Raw genomic sequence first — 25,686 nt, 5'->3', positions numbered from 1 at the left:
GGTTCCTAATATCAAGTTTATTTGAATGCTATTTGAATACAAGTGTATTATATTACATAGATGTATATAGTAGTATGAATAGTTTTTAAAAAAGTTTATTTTAGTTTATATGATTCTGTTTTATCAAATGTGTAGTCTTGTCTTGCTAGATAATTGAATTGAAAGCTGTTAATTTAAGTTAAATATAACCAGTATTAAATTGATAAGGTGGTAGCTGAGGTACTGCTGCTTAGGGTAGGGGTTAACTTGAGTGGTAAATACTACTCTAAGTTGGAGTTTTAACTCCAGGCTGGATGCAAGGTTTAATCCTTACATTATTTTCACTTGTTCATTGTTATATGTATATAGTTTTGACATCCACAATATATTTTGTACACTCATTGTCACTACAAACAAAATTGAATCCTATACAAAATCCCATAAGAGATTCAATAAATACAGCTATATTTAAAGGTACACCTAAAGGAGGAGATGTAACATTACTTATGTTGTTATTTGTTATTTTGATCATAAGATTCTTAAGTTTTAAAAATGCCAAATGACATCTTTAAAAGGAATTTCTTTAAACATTAATGGATTGAATAATCCGTGTAAAAGGGCAAGCCTAATAAGATACATTAATTTACATAAGGCCAACTTAGTCTTCCTGCAAGAAACCCATCTCTTGAAAAAAAGATATTGATAAACTAGCCACAAACAAATATACAGTATTGGTTAGTTCAGAGCACACTCAGAAAAAAAGAGGAGTGGCTATTTTATGGAATAAAAGTATGCCCATTCCTAAAACCATTAAGTCTTATCAGGATGACAAAGGAATGTTTTGTATGGTTACAATACAAATTAATGGGAAGATTTATACTTTAATTAATGTATATTGGATACCTGGAATTGGCATTAATACAGTGAAACATCAGCTTGATAAGATCATATCATTCTCTATAGGAGATATTATTTTAGCTGGTGACTTTAATTGTATACTACATGAAAGTGATACTACCACTATAGGAAAAAGAAGAATTACATCTAATGCAAAACATTTAAAGGATTTTGTTAATTCTTATCATTTGAATGATATTAATAATCAGATAGATTCAAAATCATTACCATACACCTTTTTTTCTAACAGATACAAAACTTATTCAAAAATAGATAGGGTCTTTATTTCTAACCAGATGGTAACAGATTTAATTAATTCCAAAATCATTTCATGTCCTATATCTGATCATAATTCAATTGTCTTTGAATTCATGATAAAAAATACTCATAATGTTCAGATCAAAAGGATACCAGCATACTTAACTCAACTAAAAGACTGTAAAGAATATATACTTTCAGAAGTACAACATTTTCTAGACATAAATAATACTCCTGAAGTCTCCATTGTCTATGTTTGGGATGCCTTAAAATCATATCTATATGGACAAAGTATAAGATGGTATAATAATAAAAGGAAATCTTGGGATAAGGAATTGTTAGATAGCCAAAGTAAATTAGACTCTTATAAACATAATACTAAAGAAAATATTATGGATAAGAAAGTCATTGAAGAAATAAACAAACTAAATAAGAAATACAAAGAAATTTTAACTCATAAAGTTAAAATAACTCTAGAGAAATACAAGTTTTTGTCTTACTCAATAAGCCCCAAATACTTACATAGACTTAAAAATAAAACAAAAAGGTTGAATAAACAAAACCATATCAAAGAAATCTTTTCTCTAAGGAAAAAGAAGAATGTTTCTAGTTTACCAGAAATACTAGATGAATTTAGAAATCACTTTCACAATATTAACAATAATAACATTAACATGGAACCTAAAGATAAAATAAAGGAGTTTATAACCACAAACATGAATAAAAAGCTTAATAAACAACAGATTAAACTATTGGACAAAAGTATTTCATATACAGAGGTTATTACACAAATAAATAAGCTTAAATCAAAGCACCGGGTAATGATGGTATTATACCAGAGATATATAAAATCCTTTCTAAAAGTACATATTCATTAATACATAAGGCATTTATTTTGGCCCAAACTGAGTTAATAACTCCCCCATCTTGGCAATATACATTTATTTTGCCAATTTTAAAACCTAATAAAGACCCAACTAGATGTACTTCATATCGGCCCATCTCATTACTTAATGTTGATTATAAAATGTTTATGAGTATTTTTGCTGATAGATTGAAGACAATCATTCCCGGCATTATAGATATAGATCAGACAGGCTTCATTGTAAATAGAAATACTTTTGATAATATAAGAAGAACTTTAACATTAATTGATTTTGCAAATAGGAAAAAGAAAGATTTAACACTTATTAGTCTTGATATAAGTTCAGCATTTGATTCAGTAAGTTGGGACTATCTGTTTACCTTACTGAAGTGCACAAACTTCTCAGATGCATTTGTAAATCTAATTGAGCATTTATACAAAGGAACGTTGGCTTATATTAAGGTAGGAACATATGTTTCACAAAAATACCCATTCTTAAAGGTACAAAACAAGGATGTCCACTTTTTCCACTATTATTCACTTTAGTAATGGAGCCTTGGGCTAATTTGATCAGAAACAGTACTGACATAGAGGGTTTTGAAATAGATGAAAATACAACATCCAAAATTCAACTTTTTGCAGATGATGTTCTAATTACATCAGCAGGATCTAATTCTTCTATGCAGTCTCTATTTGATAAAATGATGAATTTTAAAAGTATTTCTGGTTTAATATTCAATGAAGAAAAAACTAAAATACTACCTATATATACACGAAAAAATATTCTCATTAGTGATTTTACTAAATATGTACCCAATTCAGGTCAGATAACTTATTTAGGTATAATACTATCTAAAGATATTAAATCTATCATATATAATAATTATAATACCTGTTTTCTTAATATACAAAATATTTTTAATACCTGGAATAATATGTTTTTTACTATGGAGGAGAGACTTACAATTATTAAAATGATAATATTCCACAAGATTTTATACTTAATACAATCAATAATACTTCCGCCTACAAAAATAATTATCAAGAAACTGAATACACTAATGTTAAATTTCCTATGGGCACCTAATAGACCTAGGATTGCAATAAAGAAACATACTAATAGCTGGTCTCAAGGGGGTATTTCTTTTCCAGACTTTAATTTATATTCTATCTCTTCTATTGTAAAAGTTATTACTTTATTAATAGATCAGTCATATGTCGCAAAATGGAAAGATTATTGGGAGCTAATTAGTATGCACTTCATGAAAATCTCATTAACACATAAAAATATGATGTAAATAACTCCATGTTATGGTTACTAAAGGAATTTTGTACTTCACCTATTACACCTAAACATATGGTTTGTTACCCATTAAATATTATTATTAACTATCGTAACTTTATATTCATGCACCCTAAGTATAGGGAATGGAATTTTATTATATTCCCTATAATGTATACTCAGGGTATGCTTTTGTCATCTACTTCTGAAGGAACTCATTTAGCTATAGATAATGATCTAAAGTACTGGTATCAGTTGATATCTGATAATAAAGTTAAAAATCTAGATTTCTTAAAACAAGAATTTGATCTAAGAGAAACTTGCTGGTTAGAGGTTCAGACCTTTAGACAACATCTCATTGATAGAATAGATCTAATGTCTATAACAGTTAAAGAATCTATTCCAACACTGATTGATTACTTGATATTAAATTTACAACATAAAGTTTCTGATAAAGGTAAACTTTCATACATACATAAAATTATCAGACAAGAAACTTTTTACAGTGTAGATACATACTGGAATTATTTCACTTCTATTAATGGGGACCCACCAAATCAAAAAGATAAACGATATATATTGGAATCTGCCTATAGAACTACGTCTTCCATTGTCTGGAGACTTTATACATGGACATTTTTACATAAATCTTTTTATACACCTTTGATGATGAATAAAATAAATAATAAAGATAATCTATGTAAGAGATGTAATGTAGAAATTAATGCTGACTGGGCTCATATGTTTTATGACTGTATAAAATTGAAAGAATACTGGAAGTCAGTTAATGAATTTTTGCAAGCTCTTTTTACAGATAATTTCATTATTTCTAAATCTCTTATATTATTCAACACACCTGTACCTCAAAGTGTTAAAAAGGTTAAGCTTCCCTTGTTATGGTCTATTCTAGCAGTGGCTAGGAAAATAATAACCAGAAATTGGATTTCAGATACACCTCCTTCGTTCAATGAATTTAAAAATGTTATGAATATAGTGTGCCATATGGAAATAAACACAATTAGGTCAAGAACAAATAGAAAAACATCTTATTATATTGTATGGGATAATTTACAAAATTTGTTAAAAAAATCCTAATTTCAACAGCATGGTATTTTAGTTTAATTAATTGATCTGATTGTAGTAGATGTCTTTGTAAATACTTTAGTTGTTTTGTTGAATGTTATAATCATATCTATTTTTAATTACTTGTATAAAATTGTTATGATATTTCTCTTGTATGTTAAAACAATAAACCTGTTTTAAAAAAAAAGGAATATCCATATTTATAGGGATATGATAAAATGAAGTATTTAGGAGTATGGATTAAAAATGATTCTAGTGTGGCAGCTAAGATTATGTGGGAAGAAACTAAACAAAAGATAATACAAAAACTGAGAAACTGGAAATGTTGTTATATGGATATGGATATTAAGATACAAGCAGTTACAATATGTTTAGTCCCTTTAGTCTTATACACAGGCCAGGCATACTTTTATCAACCAGAGGAGAAGTTGTGGATAGCAATTAATAAAGAGCTAAAGGACTTTATCTGGGAGGGGAAGACAGCAACAGTCAAGTGGGATAAGCTGATTTTTCCAGTAGAACAGGGTGGATTGGTATTACCCAATTTGAAGGGGTTTTTCACAACTACACAGTTAAGACTCCTATATATAGCACAAACAGAAAACTATAATTCAAAGTGGAAAGGAATGATGATGAAACAGGGGGGAAGCTCAAGAAACAAGTTAAGACTGGGATTTTGTATGCAGGCCTTTAAGGAGAATAACAATAATCATACAGCATATTATATCCATAAAGTAGCAGAAACTATACTAAGAACTAAGCCAACAAGAGATTGAAGAAAGGAGATTCTGCTGATAGGGATGACTGCAATTAGGGATACAGACAACAGGCAAGAGGGGACTGGAATTTATTGGAGAAAATTAGTGAAGGAACCAAGGTATTGGGAGCCAATAACTACAGAGGGAAAGATGATGGAATGGGAAGACGCCAAGAATTTATTTGTACTGCAGGTTAGAGATTGCCTTCTCTATTGAGGATTGATATCAAAGTATAGGCAAAGAGAAAGAAATAGGGGGTTCCTAAATGAAAGACCAGCACTGGAAGAATTTTTTAGTAGAATCTAGAAAAGAAGCTGCCATTAAAAAAGGAATAATTAGTACAGCATATAAAATATTGCATGATAGCTATAAGAATCAATCAGATGAGGTTTGAAAGGATTGGGAAGAGAGGTTTGATAAGCAATTCACAAAGAAACAATGGGAGGATATATGTATTTCTCCCAAATATACAACAAAATATAGAAGATTTAGGATTTTTGCCTGGAAATGTTTACATAGATATTTCTATACCCCAAGCAGACTCCAAAGACTTTTTCCTCAGGCAGACAGCAAATGTAGGAGGTGTGATAGGGAAGAAGGAGGTAATTGGGAACATATTTTCTGGGAGTGTGGTGAATTGGTGGATTTTAAGGATTCCCTGTGGAATGCAGTGTCAGAGATGCAGGGTATGCAGATTGGTCTGACAAGGGAGATGATTTTTCTGAGCTATGATACAGAATCAGAATTGCCTAGACACGGTAAAGCCTTGCTGTATCTAATAATGGTGGCTGCCAAAAAAGCAATTTCTAGAAAATGGAAATCAAAATCTATACCAAATTTACCAGAAGTAGGGATTATAGTAACATAGATAAAACAACTAGAATGGAGATCTTTAGAAAAGGGTAGGAGCAAATTACTCAGGAAAAATGGGAATTGTGGGAACAATACATACAGGGGAGGAATGAAGTTTAAAAGGTGGCAGGACTTAAATGAGTTACGTAATATTTGACTGAAGAAGATTGAGTAGATTATAAGTGATGTATAATGTTTGCAACTGGGAGTGTGTCACCATGGTTTGTGATGTAAAATGCTTGCCACTAGGATTGTGTCAGTGCGGTTCATTTTCATTTATATAAATGTATGATTGCCTATATAGTAAGTGATGGTTTGATAAAGATGTTTCTTGTTTTAAAAAACAGACAGAAATTAGATAATTTATGTAATTTTGTTTAGGTTATATGATATATAGCAATATGTGTGTAGTATAATGTTTTTTATATTAAATATAGTTTGATTACTTTTATATTAATATAAATGTGCCTATGTCACAAGTGATAATTCAACAAAGGTGTTTGAACAAAAAACATTTGACAGTATTTCATAACATGCTCCTACCCTTCCACCCCTGCACATACCAGTTGTATCTTGATGTTATCATTTTTTAACATACTGCCATAATGTGTGCCATTTATTGTCTTTCTCAGCATTGTGTGTCAATTCAGGCAGCGTTGCTCCAGTCCACTTACTTCACAGGTACAGAGCTCTTAATTCTCAGTTGAAAGACGTTAGTGAACCAGTCTGACTGAGACATACATCTCAACTGTTCCTGATTTTCAGGGACATCCCTGATTGTGACTCAAATTGTAACACTGCCCCTCTTAATCCCACCTAAAACTAATGACTTTTGGAGGAAAGGCAATAGTCAGAGTTATAGACTTATTTTACTTCAGAAAATATGCATTAAATCCATATAAACTTGTATTTTGATATATTCTGACAAATATATATGTTCTTTCAGATTACTAAAGGTTTTAAAGGTAAGAAATGGAATACATTCCTTCTTAGCTAATACTGAGCACTTTTATTGGAATCTCATACTACACTGGGAAACTAAAATGTAATATTTTCTATACTTTTTTTTTTCTCTCAGATACATGGAGATGGGGAAATAGTGTTGTTAGATATTGGCATAATACATAAAGAGACAGGGGATTAGTCTACTTATTGAATATTATAGCAGTCCATTACATATAAATTAGTTATGACTTTTGCATTATTATATAATACATGACTGGTATTTATGATATGTTGAATTCATTTGGCAACAATTAAAATGAAACAGTTACATTTGATTTACTTTAATTTGTTTCTTGAATTGGTATATACAATTCTAACGGATGTTTGTTAAATTATGCAACAACATATATATTAAGACAGGGAAGAGATGAATGTTGTTGCTAGCTTGATGGTCAATTTGGGTGACAGATGTCACTCAAATTAGGAGTTTTTAACTCCAGGGGGGGTTTTGAAAGAGTCTATGTTATTAATAAATGTTATAAGTTTCTGTTAATAGTTATTATGATGTTCACCAAATCTTACAAAACTGAATTTGATGTAAACACATTTCATTGGATAAAAGTTTTTCATGTTTTATGTGTAAATTAAAATTTTATTCCTAATACTCAATTTCTATTCACTTATAAAATATGGAAAAAACGGAGTGTTATTCAACAACAGATTTTCAGAACATTAAGGTTTCATTACATCATTAAAGTGTATATCATTAAACATCAATGGATTAAATAACCCTAATAAGAGAAGATCTTTGAACAAATATCTTAAATTGCATAATTCTCAATTAATATTTCTTCAAGAAACTCATTTACTAACTGAAAATGTCACAAAATTGGAATCCAAATCTTACAAATTTTGATTAGCTCAGAACATACTCACAAAAAAATATGGGTGGCCATACTATGGAAAAATACATTACCCATGCCTAAAATAATTGACACCTGCAAAGATAACAAGGGGATGTTATATTCAGTTATTATAGAATTTAATAAGAAAATTTTGACATTAATAAATATGTATTGGATTCCTGGCATTGGACTTACAACAGTGAAACAACATATAGAACATATAGTTAAGTTTTCTAAGGGTAGTATTATTCTTGCTGGAGAGTTTAACTATATTTCTGACATAAAAGACTCTAGTACCAGTGGTAAAAGGAAAATTCCAACTATGACTAAATTATTGAATGAATTTTCAGATTTATACATGATGAAAGATAATAACTTTACTGACGCTAAGTCACTGTTCTATACATTCTACTCACATAGACATAATTTATATTCAAGAACAGATAGGGTATTAATTTCCAATAACTTAACTGATTTCTTATCAAACTCAGAAGTTATTTTTTGTCCCCTTTCAGACCATAATTCCATAACATTTTATTTTATACTAAACTCCATATGTAATGTTCAAATTAAAAGGATACCAGACTACATAATTAAACTCAAAGATTTTTTTTGATTTTTTTCACTACAGAAGTACAAAATTTTATTGAACTTAATAGTACACAGGGAACTTCTGAAGTATACATTTGGGATGCTCTAAAAGCTTACCTATATGGTAAAATTATTGATTGGTATAAAAAGAAAAGAATTTTGTGGGATAAAGACCTTCAAGATGTACAAACAAAGCTAGATAATTTAAGGCTTGGTGCTTCAAAGAATCCAGATAAGAAAGACAGAATGAATGAAATAAATACCTTAAACAATAAATACATGGAAATTTTAAACCATAAAGTTATAATAAATCTTGAAAAAATATAAATGTATAACTTTTTCTATAAATCCTAGATTCATGAATATACTAGCTAACAAAACTAAAAGATTAAATCAACTTCACCATATTAATTAAATCTATTCTCCAACAACAAAAAATGGTATCTGATTTACCAAATATATTGAGTTTAGAGAATTTTTTTTAATTAAACCAACCCAATGATAACATTAATAGTACAAAATATATTCAATCTTTTCTACATAATAATATAAAGAACAGACTATCTGAGGCATAAATAAAATTAATAGATAAACAAATATCTTTTAATGAAGTAAAAGATCAGATAAGCAAACTTAAGCAAAATAAAGCTCCTGGTAACGATGGTATAATTTTTGAAATCTATAAGGTTTTGCCTGCTAAAGCATTAACTCTACTATATACAGTATTCAATATAGCTCAAAATAACAACATTATACTTCCCTCTTGGAAGTACACATTTAGTTCCTCCATACTAAAGTCTGATAAAGATCCTGTAAAATGAGTTTCATATAGACCCATTTCGTTATTAAACACAGACTATAAAATGTTCATGTCTATTTATGCTGATAGACTTAAAACTTTTTTACCATCCCTGGTAGATATGGATCAAACAGTTTTATAATTAATAGAACATTTTATGATAGCATCAAAAGAACAATAACTTTAATTGAATCAGTAAAAGCCTTAAAGAATAATTTGACTCTTGTTAGTTTAGATATTAACTGTCCCCTCAACTCAGTTAATTGAAACTATCTTTTTATCTTACTGAAGGACTTAAACTTTCCTAACAGCTTTATTAACCTTATAACTCAGGTATATAATGAAAGTCAGCCTACATAAAAATAGGTACAAGTATATCCCAGAACATACCCATTGTAAAAGGAACCAAACAAGGTTGCCCTCTATCTCCACTTTTATTCACATTAATTATGGAACCTTGGGCTAACCTAATAAGGGATAACAATAATATACAAGGATATAGGTTAAATTGTAATGAAACATCAAAAATCCAAATGTTTGCTGATGCTGTATTAATCACTCTTGGTGGTACTAACCCTACCTTACAAAAACTGTTTAAAAATATGGATATATTTCAAAAAAGTTCTGGTCTTAATTTTAATCATTCTAAAACACAGATTCTTCTAATTGGTAACAAAAGTTATAATATACAAGACCAATATAAAAAATATATACTTCAGTCCCAACAAATAACATATTTAGGTATATTTATAGCAACCAATAATAAAGACATCTTACACCTAAATTATAGTAAAAGTATAACTATCATCGAGACTCTAATTAGTAAGTGGAACAAGATTTAATTTACAATGGATACAAAACTTCTACCACAGTTAATAAATAATTCAATTATATGGAATTTGAGAGAGTATTTTTCCAATTATGCCACTGAAATGCTTAAATCTACTTATATAATTTTAATTCTAAGGGCCTTTAAAAACTATATATTTAGGTTTAGAATCTTTGAAAACTGGCTGTTCCTCATCATCCCTATTGCCTATACACAAGGTATAATTCTATCTGCAGATCATTCTAAAAGGTTGTTATTTAAATAAAAACAAGTAATGTTTTGACATCAAATGTTAAATAAAAATGAAGCAAAATCTATTAATGCTCTTATAAATGAATATAACCTTAACTCTCTACTTTGGTCAGATTTGCAAAAGTTTAGAAAATATATTCTAGATAAGCTAATTCTAATCCCCTCAAATGCTAAAAATTCAATACCCAAACTTATTCAATATTTGATTTTATATACTTATAATACTTTACCAGTTAAAAATAGTATATCCTATATTTATAAAAACAATTAAACAAGATCTAGATGTATATTCAGATGGAATTCATTTTCAGTAATCAATAGTTTTATTCCCTCAGAAAAAGACAAAGTAAATTTCCTTCAGTTAGCCAGCAAAACCACTTCCTCCATTAAATGGAGAATCTTCACATGGAGATTTTTACATAAATCTTTCATCACACCTAAGAAAATGAGTAAGATAACTAAATAAGATGTTTGCTGGAGATGTAAAACAGTAACAAATGCTGATTGGAATCATATATTTTATGACTGTGTATTATTAAAGAAATTTTGTTTTATGCTTACAAAGCCACTTGTATTATTCAATACACCTGTCCCAGACTGTATAAATAAAAACAAATATTCTTTGCTTTGGTCTGTACTATCCATTGCCAGGAAAATAATTACAAGAAATTGGAATTCCTCATCAGTTCCCTCATTTAAAGAGTTTAAAGGTCTTCTCTTAGAAATATCTAAGTTAGAAATGTTAACTATCAAATCTAAATCTACAATGAATACAAAATTATATTACAAATGGGAAAGTGTACATGAATTATTAGTTAAAGAACTGGATAAATGATTAATGCAGTAATCTTTCCTTTTTCTTTAATCTTTTATTCTATGTTTTCATTTTTCTTCTGCCAAACTAAAATTAATTGATCCTGTTATTCCATATATAGTGAACATCATTGTATATATGTGCCATTATAGTTATTGTATTAATGTTTTCTTTTTTAAATATTGTATTTTTAAAAATTTAACTTATTCGATTTTTTTCAAAATATCTTTTCATTATATTAATGTTTTCAATAAAGCTGTTTTAAAAAAAAGAAAATATGCATTAATTCACATTCTCTTATTCTGTCAAGCACCCTAGTTAACAGTCCTAATATTTTAAAAGTGTCCCTGCATCTGCCTGATTGTTTCCAGATTTGTCCTTGATTCTGCTGAGATTTGTCCCTGATTGTTTAAAAGGAATATTGAGGAAGATTTATGCATTTCTATTTGGCTTACTAACAATAAGCTTAATATTCTTAGGCAAAATGTTCTCATCTGTGATGTAATGACTCAGGAAGAGGTGAGAATTAAGAAGGCAGGACACAGAAAAGGACTATGGTAGAAAGTGTTAAATGGGAGAAGGTCAAGGATTTCATACAGGTAAGGCAGTTAGAAGTAACTACTAGACAAGCAAAGACAAGAGTAGATTAGAAATCATTCAGTAGGAACCTTTCAATGCAAACCATATTTATTTAGAAAAATTAGAACTAAAGTAAAGGAAAAAAAATAGAAAAAGATTGTTTGTAGGAATAGTAAGACAATGATATGGGTTATGTGTATGAGGTATAATATGGCAATGTGGTTTTAGAAGTTGAAGTAGTTTAGCTTGAGAGAATTATTAGCTCAGAGCATGTGTCAAGTCAGTTGCAGACAGACAGGTGGGAAGATAATAGGGCCTGGGGGCTTCACAACTTTAGACTAAAGTATGTTACTTTGATCAACAGTTGTTGAGAGCATTTAACATCCATATCAGTAACCCTCCAAAATACTTACAAGCAGAACATCAGAACAAAACATTAAAAACATAAGACAATGCCATACAGTGTGAGCAGCACTAAAGATGCTTATAATTGCAGTAGCACTTCACCAGCTGCTTGCCATCATACTAATGTTCAGCACAAACACTGAAAGACACTATCACTGGTTTGAATCTACCAGCAGGAGCTTTTTTCTTTTAATATTACATTGTATCTGGTCTCATCTAATTCAATAAAATGATCATACAATATTTATTTATTTATTTATTTATGGACTTTAAGACTTTATGAAGTAGTTATTGCAAGACTATAAAGGCAACACCAGAACTGTTAAAACAAGACAGCCAACTCACCGTCCCAGCTAGGTTTAAAAAGTAGCGTGCAGGCTTACTTGAATAAGGCAAAAATGGTGTTTATCCAAAGATATATTTATTGAAGACAATCCACAGTATCCACAGTGTAGGAAACTAAAATCCACATGAACAACTGTTAAGCGCTTTCATCTGCTTATCGCAGACTTCTTCAGAACAGCTGATTGACTCACATTACAATCCTTTTAAAATCTTTTTGGCGCCATTCTAGAGGCAAAAATTTAAAGTGCCAGTGCTTAATATAATTTGTACATATTTTAAAAATATAATTGTAAAAACAACCAATACATCAATATATCCTAGGACTTACTAAAACCTTAAATGATAAATAATATAAATGCTATTTCAAAAAATACTAAATAATAAATAATAAAATTGCAATACCAAACTTCATACTCCACTGATGTAACTAACAAACACATACATAATTCTATGATAACATATTGCACCTGATGGTAAAACTGATCACGCCAACATTAGAAAGGGTTTGATAGAAATAAAATCATTTATACCCGGTTCCTTTGTGGCATCGGTCAACACCTGCCAGATGCTTTCTTTCTTGCCTAGCATTGCTTTAAAATTGCCCCCCCCCCCTGTTTGATGTGAAAACTTGATCTATTATGGCAAAACTGAAACTATGATGTCCACCTTTCTTGTCTATACATCTATATAATGCGTTCTTGGTGTCATGTACCCTAATTCTATAAACATGATCATAAATTATTTTCTTAAATAGTCTCTCTGTTTTGCCAATATAGTAAGCAGGGCATGATGAACAACTAGCTAAATAAATAATATTCTTACTGTTACAATTCCCCCTTCTAAATTTAATGTAGGTCCTATTTAAGTTCTGTAGTTTTATTCCATCACTCTCATTAATCAAATGACATTGATTACATGACCCACATTTAGTGGTAGCCTTGTTACTATTAAATCTGTCTCTTTCTGTACTCCCTAATTGTAATAACCTCTTAATGTTCAAACCCATCTTAAACACAAAACTGGGTTTTTCACCTAATATCTGTTTGATATCTTCGGCTACTGTTAAGTTCTTCCAATATTTTAATACTATATTCGTAATCTCATTCAGTGCTGAAGTTCAAGTCTCTCGAGCGCGTAGCTCGATGGGATTTGGATTTTCTGAGGTGCAGCATGTCCATTAATTCCGGGTTGGACATGGCTTTATACGTCAGGCACAGATCGCCTCTGAGCAGGCGGTATGCCACTGAGTAGAGCTGGAATTTCTTTAACCGGGCAGCATATGGCATCTGTTTGAGCCCTTTGATCCTCTTGGTGAGGTACTTTTGGGGTCTTTCCAGTTGCTGCAGGTGTCTGGTAAGGTACATCCCAAAAGGGGCATTGTACTCAATTATGGGCCTGATGAGGGATGAGTAAAGAGGTACGATGACCTTCCCTGATCTAGATGTGAATCCCTTCATGATTAGGTGGGCTATATAAAATGTTTTTCTAACCACTTTGGCCACGTGGTTGTCAAATGAGAGATTGCTATCAACTTGGGTCCCCAGGTCCCTAATGACTTCTTCTGTACTTAATGGATTACCACCTATGTGGTAATTTGTGGGCACTTTGTTTTTGCCAAAGGGGATGACTATACACTTTTTGGCGTTTAGCTTGAGGCCATGGCTCTGGCACCAGTTGTCTGTTTCTATGAGGCCCTTTTGGAGGATGCTTGTGTCGGCTGGAGAGTTGATTATGGCGCCCAGTTTGCAGTCATCTGTGAACTTGGTCAGCCACAGTCCTTCCGTATTGGCCTGTACCGCCGAGAAATATATACCGAACAAGAGAGGTCCCAGGACTGAGCCTTGTGGGACGTCACTTGTAACTGGTTTGGAGTCTGACATGGCTCCAGCAATTCTAACCATGTGGGTTCTGTCCTTGAGCCAGTTTGCAACCCATCTAGTGACATAGGGGTCTATATTTAAGCTGGTGAGCTTATCTATAATGCCCGAGTGGGGTATTGTATCGAAGGCTTTTGCGAGGTCCAGGTAGGCTGTGTGGACCACCTTCCCCTCATCAATGGCCTTGGTGACTGTTTCAAAGAAATCGACCAGGTTTAAGAGGCAGGATCTGCACTGGCACTTTAAATTTTTGCGTCTAGAATGGCGCCAAAAAGATTTTAAAAGGATTGTAATGTGAGTCAATCAGCTGTTCTGAAGAAGTCTGCGATAAGCAGATGAAAGCGCTTAACAGTTGTTCATGTGGATTTTAGTTTCCTACACTGTGGATACTGTGGATTGTCTTCAATAAATATATCTTTGGATAAACACCATTTTTGCCTTATTCAAGTAAGCCTGCACGCTACTTTTTAAACCTAGCTGGGACGGTGAGTTGGCCGTCTTGTTTTAATAGTTCTGGTGTTGCTGTTTAAGACTATAAAGGGGTAGTTCCACACTTTGAATGCACAACTTTCCTTGCTGTACTGCCTTATGTATTTAATATTCTGTTTCGATGTTCTTCTTTTCGATATTTTGGAGAGTTGCCAATATGGACATTCAGCGCTCTCTGTATGATCAGTTGCCAATTGAAGTAACATGCTTTGATCTAAAGTTAGGAAACCAACCAAAGTAAATGAACTCCAATGTGACACAAGAAAAAAATGGAGAATAGGCAAGAGAGCAGAGCTTGAAAAGGGAAAAGAAAAGCAAAAGACCCAAAACAGAGGGAAGTGTTGCTAAAGAGGTAAAGCTCAAGACTGAAGGGGAAGCAAAGGAAGAAGGAAGAACAGGAGTTAGTAAGAAGGAAAGAGACAGACTGATACTTAAAAGAGAAAACAAAAGAGGAAAAAGGAATTAAGGAAGGAAAGGAGTGAGTGGCAGTAGGTAATGCAGGAAGAAGGAAAGAGAAGGACAACCAAGGAGGCAGGAGGTAGTGTTAGACTTTCAGGCAGTTTGGAGAGGATGGGAACAAGTAGAAAAAGATAGAGCTTTGGGATTGATTAGCATTGAAGAATTATGTAGAGCAGATACCACAGGCACCCTGGCAAGGACTTCAGAGTAAGTAAAATGGGGGAAATGGAGTTCTTGTGACTGGAAACTTGACTACAAGGAACAACAAGTAGGTAAAATAAATCTGAATGTAGTTGATGATGACTGCTACTGAGAATTATTCTGAAAATGAGATTTGACATGAACAAGAAAACTTCTCATATATGGCAAAAGAGGTACATATGTCATAGCACAATGAGGGTGTCAAAGGCTTGGTGGGCGAAGCTAAAGAAAAAAAAGGGGGGGCCAGAACATGCAGAGGGTGGGGACTGTGAAATGGCTTTACTGGTGCCAGTGCATACAAAGATGAATAAGATCCAGGACTGCAACTCTTTTTTTAAACACCTTTATTAAAGTATCACTTAAGACATAGGCAAACATACACAAACAGAAAAGAAAAACAGACCATATTATCACTTTTTTCCATTTACGTACATTATACATCACATATATTTTTTCTCTTTCTTTGTAATTTTCATCAATCTAACCAGGACTACAATTCCTAGCTAAAAAAGTAGACTTGTGAATGAGGATTTGGACTAATGGGTGAATAAGGGAGCCCTATGCAAAAGATGTACTTCAACTCTCCCAGGTGGGGCAGCTTTGCTGAAATACAGTATGCAAAAGCATATGAGCAAATATGAAAGGGTTGAAAGGGAAATAAGAGAAGTGTGACAGCAGTCTAAAGGTGAGTAAGAGGGTATGGTAAACACACAAAGGCAGCAATCAGAAGCATACCTCTCAAGTATACCTCATTATTGAGGAACGTACCTCATTTGGGATCTTAAAAAGTTCACGTTCCTCAAAGTTCCACATTAAAAGGCTCTATCACACATTCAGTGTTAGGATTTTTTTTAAGTGAAATCCATTGTAAATAGAAATGAATCATACTAATTCATTAAAAGATCTTCCTTATAAGCAAAACCAGCATATTTTAACCATCATATGACCTTCCTAGTTGAAGTTGATAGTAAGCCATTTGTATGTGTTCCACATTTTGCCCATTTGTTCCACATTATGAGGGCTAGTGTTCCTCATTTTAGAGATGAAAGGTTGAGAGCTATGATCAGAAGAAAGTGCAAAACTCATGAAAGAAACCAGAAATATGTTACTCTTCCTTTATTTTCTTGTATTAGTTGATACTGGTATGTACTTCCATTATTTCATTCTCTCTCTCTATCCCCCTGGATTGAATTCAGGAATGCAACAGTCTTCTGCTGTGAGATTAAAACTTTTCATTGTAACAAATTTATTTTATCTGCCAGACAATCTTACCCATTTGTTTACTTGTTCCTTGTCCTGTCTTTCAGCATTCAGTAGTCAATAAAAAAAAAGAAAGTACATCAGGCATGTACAGGCATGAAAAAGACTGTGATATATTGTATGAGTCAGAAAATAAAAAGATTGAATAGCCAGTATAGGTAGAAAACAAGGCAGAATACAGGCTGAAAAGGATATAACCATGTTAAGCAATGTCAGATGCTGTGAACAGAAAATTGTGAACCATAAGAAAGTTCTACAAGAAGGGGAAATGGGTGTAGTAGATGTGACATAAACCTAGACAAACTATGAAAGTGTCTGGGATAGGGAGATTCCAAAATATTAGTGATTCAGGCAAGACAAAATGGGCAAGACAGGGATAGAGATAGCCATCTACTTCAAGAAAGGCATAAATGATAAGGTGAGTGAGCAGAACAAGGGACCTTAAAGATAATCAAACATTAGCAGTTTAGAAGTGAGAACAGAAGGGAACATGATAAAACTGGTTGTTAATGCAGTATATTGACTACTGAATGCTGAAAGACAGGACAAGGAACAAGTAAACAAATGGGTAAGATTTTCTGGCAGACAAAATAAATTTGTTACAATGAAAAGTTTTAATCTCACAGCAGAAGACTGTTGCATTCCTGAATTCAATCCAGGGGGATAGAGAGAGAGAATGAAATAATGGAAGTACAGACCAGTATCAACTAATACAAGAAAATAAAGGAAGAGTAACATATTTGATATAATGCTTACAAGATACAAGGAAGAGTAACATATTTGATATAATGCTTACAAGATACAAGGAAGAGTAACATATTTGATATAATGCTTACAAGATACAAGGAAGAGTAACATATTTGATATAATGCTTACAAGATACAAGGAAGAGTAACTTATTTGACATCATGCTTACAAGATACAAGGAAGAGTAACATATTTGACATCATGCTTACAAGATACAAGGAAGAGTAACATATTTGATATAATGCTTACAAGATACAAGGAAGAGTAACATATTTGATATAATGCTTACAAGATACAAGGAAGAGTAACATATTTGATATAATGCTTACAAGATACAAGGAAGAGTAACATATCTGATATAATGCTTACAAGATACAAGGAAGAGTAACATATTTGACATCATACTTACAAGATACAAGGAAGAGTAACATATTTGATATAATGCTTACAAGATACAAGGAAGAGTAACATATTTGATATAATGCTTACAAGATACAAGGAAGAGTAACATATTTGATATAATGCTTACAAGATACAAGGAAGAGTAACATATTTGATATAATGCTTACAAGATACAAGGAAGAGTAAAACATTTGACATCATGCTTACAAGAAGATACAAGGAAGAGTAACATATATGACATCATGCTTACAAGATACAAGGAAGAGTAACATAGTTCATATAATGCTTACAAGATACAAGGAAGAGTAACATATTTGACATCATGCTTACAAGATACAAGGAAGAGTAACATATTTGACATCATGCTTACAAGATACAAGGAAGAGTAACATATTTGACATCATGCTTACAAGATACAAGGAAGAGTAACATATTTGACATCATGCTTACAAGATACAAGGAAGAGTAACATATTTGACATCATGCTTACAAGATACAAGGAAGAGTAACATATTTTACATCATGCTTACAAGATACAAAGAAGAGTAACATATTTGATATAATGCTTACAAGATACAAGGAAGAGTAGCATATTTGATATAATGCTTACAAGATACAAGGAAGAGTAACATATTTGATATAATGCTTACAAGATACAAGGAAGAGTAACATATTTGATATAATGCTTACAAGATACAAGGAAGAGTAACATATTTGACATCATGCTTACAAGATACAAGGAAGAGTAACATATTTGACATCATGCTTACAAGATACAAGGAAGAGTAACATATTTGATATAATGCTTACAAGATACAAGGAAGAGTAACATATTTGACATCATGCTTACAAGATACAAGGAAGAGTAACATATTTGACATCATGCTTACAAGATACAAGGAAGGGTAACATATTTGATATAATGCTTACAAGATACAAGGAAGAGTAATATATTTGATATAATGCTTACAAGATACAAGGAAGAGTAACATAGTTCATATAATGCTTACAAGATACAAGGAAGAGTAACATATTTGACATCATGCTTACAAGATACAAGGAAGAGTAACATATTTGACATCATGCTTACAAGATACAAGGAAGAGTAACATATTTGACATCATGCTTACAAGATACAAGGAAGAGTAACATATTTGACATCACGCTTACAAGATACAAGGAAGACTAACATATTTGACATCATGCTTACAAGATACAAGGAAGAGTAACATATTTGACATCATGCTTACAAGATACAAGGAAGAGTAACATATTTGACATCATGCTTACAAGATACAAGGAAGAGTAACATATTTGACATCATGCTTACAAGATACAAAGAAGAGTAACATATTTGATATAATGCTTACAAGATACAAGGAAGAGTAACATATTTGATATAATGCTTACAAGATACAAGGAAGAGTAACATATTTGACATCATGCTTACAAGATACAAGGAAGAGTAACATATTTGACATCATGCTTACAAGATACAAGGAAGAGTAACATATTTGACATCATGCTTACAAGATACAAGGAAGAGTAACATATTTGACATCATGCTTACAAGATACAAGGAAGGGTAACATATTTGATATAATGCTTACAAGATACAAGGAAGAGTAATATATTTGATATAATGCTTACAAGATACAAGGAAGAGTAACATAGTTCATATAATGCTTACAAGATACAAGGAAGAGTAACATATTTGACATCATGCTTACAAGATACAAGGAAGAGTAACATATTTGACATCATGCTTACAAGATACAAGGAAGAGTAACATATTTGACATCATGCTTACAAGATACAAGGAAGAGTAACATATTTGACATCACGCTTACAAGATACAAGGAAGACTAACATATTTGACATCATGCTTACAAGATACAAGGAAGAGTAACATATTTGACATCATGCTTACAAGATACAAGGAAGAGTAACATATTTGACATCATGCTTACAAGATACAAGGAAGAGTAACATATTTGACATCATGCTTACAAGATACAAAGAAGAGTAACATATTTGATATAATGCTTACAAGATACAAGGAAGAGTAACATATTTGATATAATGCTTACAAGAAGATACAAGGAATATTAACAGACTGGAAATCATACTTAGTGAGAATGAGAGAGGCTGAGACCTAGAACTAAAAAATGTCCCTAGCTATCACTAACCATGTAACAGTTTGGTCCACTATTAAAATGTAAATAACTACTGGCAGGGGAGCATGGGGAGTGAGTGGCTATTGCCAGTTTACCCATTCTGGGGGAGACAAATGGCTGTGCTTACCAGATGGCTGACACCTAGCACGAGCATAAGGATACCTCATGTATCTCAAGTCTAGCAAGCCCTTACTGCTGTCTGCAATCACACTATGAGCTGAGGGGATTCATGCTTCCCCTTGAAGGGAGTCTATAGAGGACCTCAGAAAATTCACTGCAAGGGAGGAGGGTCCTACACTCGGGTAGAGGGTAAACCTTCCCCTCAGGAGCAGCAAAGCTGGCCTACTCCCTACCACCTGACTCTTACCACAAATGGATGAGCTCATGAGGGATTCCTGTGCAGAAATGAATAAGCCCTGCCTCCAATGTTCCAAGAGCAAATTGGCCAATGGGGTGCAAGTACAGGAGCCAGGAGTCCTGGTGAGATAAAAAAAAAAGAAACATGCAAAAATAAATAAATAAAAAATACCTTGCAAACAGTTATCAAAAGGGATCTAGGAAAGCAGAGTAATACAGGAATAAAAGCCAGTGTGGTGCAACAGATTAAAGATGTATGCCATACAAAAATGGGCAGGGTATGAGGAAGATAGAAACCAAGCTACAAAGGTAGTAAGAAAAGTTAAGGGAAATCAAGAGAAAGATCTAGGAGAAGGAATAAAGACAGGGAAGGAATGACGCTTTAGACACAGAGAGGAAAAGAAGGTCAAGACAGAGTTGGACAGACTGATTAAGAAGGGGAAGGAGTACAGTGATGATTGGTGAAGGAGTACAGTGATAATTAGGAAAAGCAGAAGTTCTAAATGATTTCATTTCCATTTCCACAAAGGAGAAGGAAGAGACAGTGTCACACATGGAGTGTGTAAGGAGGAAGACGAAGGACATCTTACAGGCAGTTATTTACCAATGGAAGCTTTAGACGGAAACACAAGAAATCACAGGAAGAGAGAGTACAGGTTCTTGAAAACATAACACTCACAATCATAAAACCTAATAGATGTACTTACAGCTCCACTGACAGAACTCTAAAACCAGGTGCTCAGTAGTTCTGCAGTTGCAAGGACTGGGATGAAGACTTGGTGAGACCAGTCTGTAAAATGTGAGCCAAATCTCAGCAGTGGCATAACTTAGTAAATACACAAGACTCAAAAGTCTGACTTTGATAGCAGGGAAAGCCATGGAAAAGAAATTGAGGGAAAGAGCTACTGGTTTCCTGGAGAATAAGAAATCAGAGGATAATAAACATAGATTTCTAGAAAACTTGGCATGTCTGTACAGCCTGTCTCAGTTTTATGACAGTGTTGCACTAGAAGGAGATTCCATCAATGTTGTATTCCTGGAGTTTAGAAGCTCTGCCTTTCCTTATCCTCACTGTATTGCTTCACAGGAGGTGACAGGTAAACTGAAGGGAATTAAAATAGGAGAGAAGTTGATAAATGGAAAGAAGGGCAGCATGGTGGAAGATATAAACAGTAACAGTTCAAGTGAACCACCTCAAAGGAAAGTGAAGTGGATATTAGATGTCAGAGGGATCAGCCATGAGGCCAGTGTTGTTTGACATTTTTGTATCAGACGTCATGAAGGACCCTCACCACAAGATCAACCTATTTTTCTGATGACACTAGAACAGAATGGACAGTGGATGATGGAGAGACAAGTCTTTAACATAAACTAAGGAGACTGGTAGAGTGAACTGAGAAGGGGCAAATGAAGCTTAATGTGGGGGGGGGAGTATAAAGTAATCCACTTGTGCATTAATAAACCCAAAATGTAATATCAATTGGTAGGATTGACCCTCAAAAATAAAAATAATGAAAAATAATTGTGAAAAAGCTGCAACATCAGGAATGGAAAGAGCTCAGAAAGCTGTAGCCAAGACAACTAAGATTCTGAGTTGGTATCCTTTGTAACAAGGGGATTATATCACCAGTCTGTAGCTCCCTGCTCAGGACCTAGATGGAGAAAGGATATCAAGCTAGTCAAGATGGTATAAAGAAAGGCTGTAGAGTAAGAAAAGGAACGGAGGGAGGGATAGAGGTATGAGGAAAGATTAAGGGAGCTGAATCTATTATCATGTGAGGATAAATGAGACAGGAGAGACATGGTTGCATAGTATAGTTAGAGGAAGTGTGATGACACACAATGTAAAAAGAAAAACAGAGGAAGCAGTATAAGACTAAAGATGTAGAGCTCAGCCTCGACATTAGAAAGAACTTTTGTCATGGTAAGAGTAGTAACAAATGAAACAGGTTACCTGAGCAAGGAATGGAGTTTAAGACCAGAAAGTCCTTCAAAAAAAGTCCTGGGATATGTAGCTGTCTAACTTTAGGGACACAGGGAGCAACTAGAAGAGACTACTCATCCAAATAGGTCAGGCTAGATAGACAACTTATCTTTTTTGTTCTTTTGTCACAGTTGTGTAATTTAATGCAACATAATGTAAGCCTACCTGCTGACTGTTATGTAGCTTGTCAGTCTGTTAAAGGCATGTAGTTAGGTGTGTCATCAGTGGAAAGGTAACAATTGATGGTATAGTTCAGCTGTTTGAAACTCAAACTTCAACCCCCTCACATTTTATTTTCAGGAAATGGGCAATAAACATCTACATAAGTAGCCAGAATCCTAATGAGACTAAAAAACTCAAAAATGTTTCTAAACAAAATGCATATCTAAGAGATTAATTCCAAGCCAGAGTACTCAATAGAAACAACAAAACATTCATAATCAGCTCAGGAATGATAAGATGGGTGATTTCATTAAAAATAATAAAAATGGTATAAGCATGCACACAGAGTGAGGAAACATGAATGGGATACCACTTTTATGATACACATGCAAGAAAATCAAGGACGAGGGTTAGGGCCTTAAAACAGAAAAAAAAACTGTTCTTGCTTGATAACAACCATCACCCATAACTTTTAGCCTACTGTCCCCTGTGCCTCCAAACAATATGAAGATGGAGAAGATAAAGGGGTCAATTGGGACTGAGAGCAAAATGGCCACAAGAACAGGACGATTAAACCTGCAGTGATTTTTTTTCATTCTGTCATTAGCATTAATTGTGAAACAAATCAAAATGTGAATTTAAAAAAAAACTGATCACACTTCTAGCTCACAGCAGTGAGAGTCAAAGTGAAGGCAAACAACATTAGAAAAATATTTGGTAGACTGGAGGTAAACAATCTGAATGGATATGGCTCACCCAGTATGTATATATATATATATATATATATATATATATATATATATATATATATATATATATATATATACATATATATATATATATATATATATATATATATATATATATATAAGCGAACAATAACCCAAGACTTCACTGATGGATGAAAAGGCAGCAAAGCACCAAAGCACAAATAAAATCCAAGATAAACTTTATTCCAAGTTTCCAAATTACTTATTACATATGATTCAAAATGGTCAGGGGCATGCATTTTTATTTCAAGTTTTACATACACAAATAGTTAACAGCAGGGGTGGGGATATAATTAACTCAACTGAGGAATCTGAACTCAAGTGGATTCTTCGTCTAGGGGCACATTTAGGTAGGGGACTCAATGAGAGTGTCTCATTGAAACCCATATTAAAAGCTAGGCCACTCAAATGATGAGCCCTCAGTAGAGTTTAGTCACTCACACTCTGCTTTTGTTATTTATGACTGTTATTTTTTATTTTTGATTGTTATTTATGATTGTTACTTATGATATTTATTGATTCATGTTTTTACTATCAGACATACACTTGTGACTTAATATTGAGTCAATACACATACACATACATTTTTTGGCATTGATAGGTTTTAGTTTAGTTTGGTTTTTACATCTACCCTGCAATGAATGTTAATTAATTGATTCTATTTGATTGTTTAATTTTATTTAATTGTTTAATAGAGGAAGTGATGTCAGTCTATATAATGTGTTTCCTTTTGTTCAGTTGTATCACGTCTGAGGAAGCGGTATTACACCGTGAAAGCGCTTACGTGGAAATTTGGAAACTTGGAATAAAGTTTATCTTGGATTTTATTTGTGCTTTGGTGCTTTGCTGCCTTTTCATCCATCAGTGAAGTCTTGGGTTATTGTTCGCTTACATCACTGACTCTAAGGGCCTTGGTTTGTTTGTTCTATATATATATATATATATATATATTTCACAAAATTATAGCCATGCAACAGAATGGTTACGTTTTACTATAAACATCTCAAAATGTACACAGTATTAATATTATCCTGATCATATATATTATAGACTGTAACATGAGAGATGTTTGCCATCCAACATTTATTTACTAGTCACTTCACTCTGTGGCAGTGCTATAACTCAGTTTCATGAAGCACAGCGCGTTTTACTCACATTTTCCTTGACAGCTTCAGAGACAGTGCGGGAAAGCATGACGCAGCAGAGTACCGAGGCAATGATATGAAACAGAGTATACATCAGCCGAGTCCCAGTCGATACTCTTATGGCTGGGCAGAAAAAGCAGCAGAGAGAGCATGGAGAAGGACCACAACAGCAGCAGATCTGGCAAAACAAAGGAAGAAGAGATCATAATGACAAAATGGAAAATGTTCTGTGCAACATGTACATATCAAAATGAGCCTCATGTGAGCTGACACTAGTCTATTTTATAATTAAAGCAACAGTAAAATGAGGTAGAAGAGGTGTTTGCTGACATTTCAAGTATTCAAACACCTCCTATATTTCTGTTCCAACAATAAATGCCTCCACACATTACATAAGCACATATTTCTAATAATGTTTCAGTTCAGAAATAGTACTGTAGTGGGGTTTAAGCTAATGCATGCACCATAATTGCATTCATATAGTAAATATAAAATATACAGCGACTACTTTGGATTAATATGTTTCTGGACACATATATGTAAACATGTATAGATTTTATTTACAAACAAAATATACATGCAGTCATGGATGAAACTTATTTTTTATTATATTGTATCATATCTTATACAGGAAAGGAGTAACATCCATTTTGTCTGCGATACCTTTTAACATCTCATGGTATAAGGTTTATCTAAACTTTACTTAAAAGCAGTTAAGATTTTTACTGTGCCTAATTCGTTCTTGTATGAAGTTCCAGTGTTGCAGTCAACTTGCACTACTTTTTTTTCCTGAGAGCCAGGCATTTTCTTTTTGTTTTTACTTAAAGTTCTTTTAAGCTAAAGATCATATTGCCATTGATTCCTTTTCACACCTAGGCATTCAAATACAAAGCCATCTTTTGAGGCCTTAGAGACTTTGATCATGTCACCTCTCAGAAAAAAGTGACTCACTTGTTCAGTCTTTCTTCAGTTTAATTCTCTTATTTGGCCAATTATTTCATGCAGGAGATATTTTAGTCAAAATGTTCTGACGTCAATGTATCTCTGGACTTTTTTGTCCAGAAAGAAATGCAGCATTCTAAGGAATGACCTTACTCTTTTTGTTTTCATATACCTCAACAATGAACCCATTATTTAGTAGCTCCCATTACAGATGGAATCAGTATGTGTATGAAAGGACTGAGATTTATCTACCAAGATTCCAAGATCTTTAAATGG

The 25,686-nt window shown here is 32.9% G+C and overlaps 1 protein-coding gene across 1 annotated transcript in view; it reads right to left on the bottom strand.

Annotated features, from left to right (window-relative positions):
- SERINC4 (serine incorporator 4) overlaps positions 1-24,649 on the bottom strand; it is a 93,139-nt gene extending 68,490 nt beyond the window's left edge. The window contains exon 1 of the mRNA XM_044076377.1: positions 24,479-24,649. Coding sequence (XP_043932312.1) covers positions 24,479-24,562 — 84 coding nt within the window. The 5' untranslated portion in view covers positions 24,563-24,649. The remainder of the gene's footprint in view (positions 1-24,478) is intronic.
- Between the last annotated feature and the right edge of the window lie 1,037 nt (positions 24,650-25,686).

Source organism: Protopterus annectens, chromosome 7.part0 (assembly GCF_019279795.1).
Source record: "Protopterus annectens isolate FY-2018-M chromosome 7.part0, PAN1.0, whole genome shotgun sequence".
NCBI classification, from domain to species: domain Eukaryota; kingdom Metazoa; phylum Chordata; order Ceratodontiformes; family Protopteridae; genus Protopterus; species Protopterus annectens.
This window is presented reverse-complemented; position numbering and strand designations above follow the sequence as displayed.